The 8,023-nt window shown below is 32.9% G+C and overlaps 1 protein-coding gene across 1 annotated transcript; it reads left to right on the forward strand.

The window, feature by feature from the left end:
- The first annotated feature begins 2,502 nt into the window (after positions 1-2,502).
- Positions 2,503-7,427, forward strand: LOC117104127 (protein ABHD13-like). Its single transcript, XM_033244806.1, has 7 exons — positions 2,503-2,760; positions 2,993-3,224; positions 3,594-3,694; positions 4,363-4,616; positions 5,158-5,262; positions 5,749-5,856; positions 6,398-7,427. The coding sequence occupies exons 1-7, from the start codon at positions 2,571-2,573 to the stop codon at positions 6,467-6,469; spliced, it is 1,062 nt and encodes a 353-aa protein (XP_033100697.1). The 5' UTR covers positions 2,503-2,570; the 3' UTR covers positions 6,470-7,427.
- The last annotated feature ends 596 nt before the right edge of the window (positions 7,428-8,023 follow it).

The raw sequence follows: 8,023 nt of genomic DNA on the forward strand, positions 1-8,023 counted from the left end.
TATAATATATATATATATATATATATATACATATGTATATATAAAAAAGTTTTACTTTTATTAGAAATTTTAAAGGTTGCTATAAATTTTCAATGTTTGTTTTAGTTTTTAACCAACTTTTATGTATTTGTTTTCATTTAAGGGATCCCAACGGAAATAAACCGATTCGGTTTTTTGGGGTTATCCTGAGCTGTAAATGTTTTACTAAATTATCTTTTTATTGTTCATTGTTTTGTTATTTGTAATGTGTTGAATTATGCAAATAAATTTGAATTGAATTGAATTGAATATATATATGTATATATATATACATATACATCTATATATATATATATATATTATATGTATATATATATACATATACATCTATATATATATATATACACACACACACATGCATACATCTACATACATACATACTACACACACAATACATACATGCATAGACACGCCCCTCCCACACACATATTCACACATACATATATACACATACACAAACACACATATATACATATAACAGAGTAAATATTGTAAATTTAATTCAATAACATTAAAACCAGACATATTAGTCTTGCAATAGAAAAGTATTATATATATCATTTCGTTCTTTCCATGCCATCATTAAAAGTAATTTACAATGATTATCGAAAACGTTACTCGCAATAGTATAATTAATAGGGTTTATACAATTTGTTGTTAAAATTTGATATTCGTAATGGATTTCTAAATCATCAAACAAAAGATGGTATTTAAGTTCAGGGGAGCTTGATGTGAATAATTCTCAAAATATATGTAAATCCTTTTTGTATAACTCCTCTTTAAGTTGGTCAAATATTAAATTTCTAATGTTCTTTAATCTGGTACAATCAAATACAAAATGATTGATGGTTTCCTTTGTCACGCAGTCACATAATAAGCATAAGCCTAACTTTTGAGGTGACCAAGATTCCTGACTAGCAGGTCACTTCGGCCCAAAACCAAATTGGCCCAAACCAACTTGGACTAAAACCAACTCGGCCCAGACGACAACTACCCAAATGATACAGAATTACCCAGATGAATACTAATAATAGCGATTACCCATAATACCCAAAGACAATTATTATTATTATTTTAGTGTTATATTATTAATATTATTTATATGTCCACAGGGGTACCTCAATATTATTTTTTTAAATATAACTATTATTATTTATTTTTATATTATCCAAATTATATATTTTATAGTTATTATATTATATTTATTGATTATTTTAGAATATATTATTATAATTATTAATATACTCTATTTATATAAGCCTATTATTATTTTTAATTAGGCCTATTACTATTCTTATTACTTATATTATCTGAATTATTACTAGTCCCGGCCATTAATTATTTTTTAGAAGAATCTTTATAAAATAATATATATTTGTGTGAATATAAAGCAAACAAAATACACAAATATATGGATTTATTCAGGTACATTTAATTCAAACTGGCTACATACAAAGTTTTTTTTGTTTTTTTTCAATTCAACAGAAAAGTTTTAAAGTAAACGGTAGGCCTACTGTTATTTTAGGCTAGCTGCCCAGCAAGGTTTTATATTTGTTTGTTTTTTGTTATTTTTTAAATTAAAAAAAAATTAAATCTAACACTTTGGAATTAAACAGGTGACTACTGTTATTTCTAGTAAAAAATTTTTTAGTAAAAAGTTTATTTCAGATTGGCAACACCCAAAATGTTTTTCGATAAATGTAGCACCTTGCAAAAACTGACAATAAAAGTCAACTATTCATTTCACAACACAGGGGCCACCCAACTATTTTAACTTGCCATCTTGAATAACCAGTTTGGTTTGGGCCAAGTAGGTTTTGGGCCGAAGTGTCGTCTGGGGCCGTCTTGGTTTGGGTACAAGTTAGTTTGAGCCGATTTGGTTTTGGGCCGAAGTAACCAGCTTTCGAAGGGGGTAGGCCTAGGGCCTACTTGGCCCAGGCTATAACCATTTCTGACTGATAGGTGGCAGGGAGAAGAGGGGTGCAGTCCATGTCATCTCTTCTACTGGTGGTGGGGGTATGGTTTTTAATTATGGAGAATAAACCCCTACTTTGGATGGGTCCTGCTGGTCTAGCCTATGGCCCTAGGGCTTAAATTGGGTGATTTTGAACAATTAAAAATAAAAACGTGATTAATTGATTTCCTTTATATTAATCAGTAACCTTGAAACAATAAAATTCAATATTTTTTAGGTGAATTATTTCCTTTCCTTGGAAATATAACAAAAAAAACCCATTTTTTTTACATAAATAATATTTTACCTAAAATATAGGCCTAAATACCATGTAAATCTTTTCATTTAGCCGGCCACTTAACCGGTCTTAAATTGACTGACTGACAGTCATTAATCTTCGTAGTGGAAAGTATGTTGGGCCTATACAAAACTGAATTGCTTGTAAATGTGTCTCATTTGGAGTTGAAACTTATTTGACTACCAATATATTATATTAATGTTTAATGGTCTCCCAATTTTCTCTTGAAGATCCAAGCTGGAGGAAAAAAAAGCGTGTATTTCAGCAGATAGTGAGAAGATGGCTGCCCGTCATCTTCAGCCTGGGCCATCTTTAATCACAGCATTGTTGAAGTTTCTGTGTAAGCTGCTGAAGGGTCTGTTGCGAAAAGCCTGGCAGCTTTGTACATCAAGCACACTGATACTGCTACTCATCTACTGGGCCCATGGAAATTTGTTTATTTTGACTTTAGTGTTTGGTGCACTTTTTGGTAAGTACAGTTTATATTTTAATATGTCATATTCGTCTACCAGGGATTTTTATTCCAGGGCCCTGACCAACACTCTAGTCAGCCTCTTGGTTCGGACCCCCCTTTCGAACATGTCGGACCCCCAGCCAGCAAATTTCTGGGGCCTCCACTGTTTTGACTGCCAGATGGTCCATGTTTTATGGTGATTTTAATATCAATAATATAAATAATTTGTTTTCTATTTTGGTTTCAGGTTTATTTTATAATTTTCAGGATTCTTTGCTGTATTTCCCACAACAGCCAGAGTCATCAACATCGTATGTGACACCCCCTAGTGCTGTTGGCATTCCTTATGAGAATATTTATATGAAAACCAAAGATGGTGTAAACATCAACGCTGTCCTGTTCAAACAATCGCCTCTACATTGCTCCCGAGTGCCAACAATTCTATTTTTCCATGGCAACGCTGGTAATATAGGACATAGGTAAGTTGTACATTGTTCTTTCCTTAAAGCAGCGTGTAATACTCTAGGTGGCTCCCATAAATTAATCATCATACAGCATATCTAGGAGGTGTGTGGGGTATGCCCCCTCCCAAAAAAGAGAACTTACACCCTAGTCCCCACCCCTCCTCCATTTAAAAATGTCCGATGCAAAAAACTCACGCTTAAGTAGTTATAAATCACCTTATTTTACGACCTACAGTAGTGCCCCTCACTTAATCATCGAGCCCTTCCCACTCCACTTTTGCACCTACATATGAGCAACACCTCCCCACAGGTACCTCCCCACAGGTACCTCCAGAGGTAGTGCATATTGTTTAACAATGTTTTGTACTTATTATTTATCCTCAGGTATGTGAATGCAAATGCATTGTATTCTACTTGCGGTTGTAATGTAATGCTCTTGGAATATAGAGGTTTTGGAAGAAGTGATGGGACTCCTAGTGAATCTGGTAGTTTTCTTTTCATTATTAATGTTAATCACCATCATCACCACCATTTATCAAAACTATTTTATTGTCATCATTTCCATCATCCTCATCATCATCCTCATCTTCATCATCATCCTGATGATCATTCTTATCATCATCTTCATCTGCATCATCAGGCCATAGAAAGCCTTTGGTTTTTTTCATGAACTATAGAAATAGCTATGTACAGTAGCTACCATTTTATTAACCAAAGTGACTAAATTGAGTGTTGCTAATGAAAATGCTGACCCACCCGGTTTTTTTAAATGTGACTGTGCTTAGGAAACACAATAATATAATTAGCCTCATCACTATTATTGTTGTGGATCCTCTTTATCATCACCTCCTTCATCTTTATTGAGCCCTGTCTAGACCATCAAATTTTATTTGACAGAAACATGTGACATGCCTAGAAATAATTAGGTTAATGATGACATCACATTATGACCATATATAGGCATATCATGACTATATATGGGCATACAAGAGTTTGTTGTCAAAGAAAATTTAATAATTTGGAAAGAGCCTTAGCATTCTTATTAGCATCACATTTTGAAGAAAGATGTCATACGGTACATAAAAACCTATAGTCACAGTGCTCCTGTATCGTCATGATGTGATGTCTTAAGCCAAAATGTTTGCTCTTCCAGGCATGTATGTGGATGCCCAGGCTGCTCTCGACTACCTCCATACTAGATCAGACATTGATCACACAAAGATGTTCCTCATGGGTCGGTCACTAGGTGGCGCTGTTGCAATTCATCTAGCCTCTAAAGTTGAGAATCAGGACAGAATCCGAGGTATCGTGTTGGAGAACACGTTTACGAATATTCCAGAAATGGGTGCTGTAGTTATTGGTCTGGACTTCCTCAAGTGGCTTCCTTTGATATTTTATAAAAATCAGGTAGGCTGAAGTTGATGATAATTATGCTAAAAGTTTACTAAAACACCCTAGAGTACTACATTGCTAATATCCCAACCAGTGGCATAATCTTGAAGTATTGGAATGTCAGGGGGAGGGAATATGGATGGTGGTGCAAAGGTTAAGTGGGAGGGCTCAATGATAAAGGGAGGGGAAACTAGCTGGCTAAATAAAACAATACAAGCTGCTTGAGCATAATGTTTTGTAATAGAAAATGTCCTGTGTGGTGGGGGGTTGGACACCTGGGTGTGCTTTTTTTTTTTTTTTGGCGGAGGGAGTACATATCGCCGAGTGCTCTAATACGGCTATATGATGTATTTAACTAGGTCATCATCAAGAATGATCAACATTTTATTTTTTTATCTTGTATTGTAAATTTTTGATATCTTGTTTTTATTTCTTTAAGTTAGTTTAAGCCATCCAGTTTGAAACTGTAATTTGAGTATTTTAAATAAACTGATATTAATGTTTTCTCGATATATTTTTTGTTTTAACACTATAAACATTTTTTTTTTACTTGCAGTATCTTTCTCTTTTGAAGATATACAAAGTCCAAGTACCAACTTTATTTTTATCAGGGTCAATGGATGAACTCGTTCCGCCAAATATGATGTATAGATTATTTGAGGTAATTCATACAAAGAGATACATAGATAAAGCAGAGTAGAAACAGGCTTCTCAGTGTTGGGGTGATAGAGGAGTATGTATACTATAGGCAGGTGTTACAGGTTCTGGACACCACATCTTGTTAGGGGAATATGTGCATGTTAAAAAGGGGTTTTGCCAGCAAGAACTTTTAAGGGTAAAATGTTAAAAACCTAGACTTGTTGCAGGAAGACAACAATTAGATGCAGGATATTGTAGGGGACTGTAAACAACAAGTAATATAGAATCTTATGGTGGAGAATATGGGGGTTAAGAAACAAAGTATTATTAGAAGGGGCTAACTTAGAACCGCTATTATATATTATATACAGTATACGATATGATGTAGAGAGGGGTTATACACATTAGATAGATTATCATAAGGTAAGGGATTAAAAACAACCACAAGTAGATGTTAATGTTGGGTATTTTGGATGTTTTAACATTTTCATTTATTTGTTTATTTCAGAGATGTGGTTCAAGAGTAAAGAAAATGATACGATTTGCTCGAGGAAGTCACAATGAAACCTGGCAATGTGATGGATATTTCCCAACAATTGCTAATTTTTTAAGTGAGGTAAGGAAGGCTTTTTTTATACCTTGTATTAAAAAAAATTGTTTTCTTAATTAGCAAAATGATTTTTTATCAATAAATCAAACAGTGTAGTGTATGAGATTGATAAATTCTTTAAATTTATATAATTAAAAAAGAAATATATATCTTATTTTTGGAGATTTGAGGATAATAATAATAAAAATAAATATAAAATTTCCATTTTTTTGTGGCAGAGTGTGCGCTAACTGGCCAAAAATGAAATTTTACTTTTATTTAAATTTTGCTAGTCTTAAGTTTTAAAAACAAATGAAATTTGCATTTATTCATGTCAAAAAATTTAGGGGTAGCATGTGTTGTTAGTTCAGTCTTTTACTGAAGGGTAGAAATACCCTGGTTTACCCAAATATGTCTAATATTTTTTTGTTCACATCAAAAGCTGTCACCTTCCGTATCATTGTCATTTCTATAGTCATCATTATTTAAATTACTGTACATTTTTTTTTTTAATTACTGAAATTAATAAATTAAAAAAAATATTTTTTTAATTGTTATATCTTTTCAGGTTACAAGACAGGAATCCATTCCTCTGCAGAACAGTGCAATATATGGTGTACAGGAAGAACTAAATGTATGATTCTAGTTGTTTACTTGTTAATTAATGACAGGTGATACTCAGATTAAATTCTATGCTATCAAATAACACTTTGTTTACCACACATCTTGTATAGCTTGTATATACTGTACTTTATATTTTAGAGAGTGCTTTTTGCAGTAAATTACCAGTGTCTTTCATAAAGGTGTGAACTCATGAATTATTCATTATCTCACAAATAATTGTAAATGAATGATTCATAAATTTTATTATAAAATGTTAATGTGGTGAAGGTCCACAATAAACACAATGCGCAAAGTATTATTTGAAAATTAGTTAAAACTAATTGAATATTCTGTAACAAATAGATTAGTGTTAATTACCTCAAAAAGTTTTGTTTTTTACACATTTGCAGCCATAATTCTTTCTTTTCTGTTCATCACTGGTGGCCTAAGGCCCTTTCCAGACTATCAAATTGTATTTGATAAAAACAATTACATGCCTAAATATGGTCATGATGACATCACATCCTGACCATATTTAGGCACACTATGACTAAAATGGGCATAAAAATGTTCATTGTCGAAGAAAATTTGATAGTCTGGGCTGGCCTTGCATATCCCGCAGGGTTTCTGACAATTTCTGACAAAAGGCCACTGGGGTTTAGTAGAAAAGCACTGTAAAATGTTCAGTAGTATTCAACTTTGTTTGTAGCTTGGTAGTTACAATGCTTGCCTTCCTATCCCAGGGTTTAAGTCCTGCAAGTGAAAGAATTTTATTTTTCCTTACGACTTCATGTTAATATGTTTGTCTTGTCAAAATGATTGCCAACCAAGATAAAGACTTTAGGAGCATTACAGGCCTCTGTTGTAGCAAGAGTTACTTGCTAAACTTTTCATAGCATGTGTCCCCTGTGGGCAAGCATTATTTGAAAAATTATATTAAAACCTTTCCTTTGCAAATTAAAAATGATGTGTAAGTAATCACATTCCTATATTTAGATGGTATACTGTATCTTTATTTCTAAATGTCTTATAGCATATTTTCATTTTGTAGCATCTATGTTTAAATGAAGTAATGAAAATACAAAGTGTGAGCTGATAGGTTTTAAAGCCAAAAAAGCAAATATTTTAATGAATAGGTTTTAACTAAAGGCAAACCTATTCGTAATGTAATGGACCTTTGCCGAGCGTCAATCAAACTTAACAACTGACCTATCAGAACAGAGACGGGAATATGCGAGAACGTACATCTACGGTATTGATTTGTGGGACCTGCCTTAGCAAAGATACCCAAGGGGTAGGGCTTAGCGAAAGCACTACAGTATTCTCGTAAGTTTGATTAACGACTACACGTATGTTGAATCTTAATAGCAAGTGTATTCAAGGTGGGTGGGGCTGTTCGAAACAGTCTGTTTAAATTCTGAGTCGGAAATATAAATCAAATAATGAATAAAACATTCCAAATTTTAACAATATATTTTATTTTTTTTATTTGTTATTAAAATAAAGATTGTTTGCTTGCTCATAGAATTAGGTTCTAGAAGGCGGTATAACCACTCACAGAAGCAAATCAAATTAGTTAATGAGTTGGGGG

The sequence above is a fragment of the Anneissia japonica genome, unplaced genomic scaffold, assembly GCF_011630105.1.
Source record: "Anneissia japonica isolate Jap-2015-1 unplaced genomic scaffold, ASM1163010v1 scaffold2564_len425606_cov169, whole genome shotgun sequence".
Taxonomy (NCBI): domain Eukaryota; kingdom Metazoa; phylum Echinodermata; class Crinoidea; order Comatulida; family Comatulidae; genus Anneissia; species Anneissia japonica.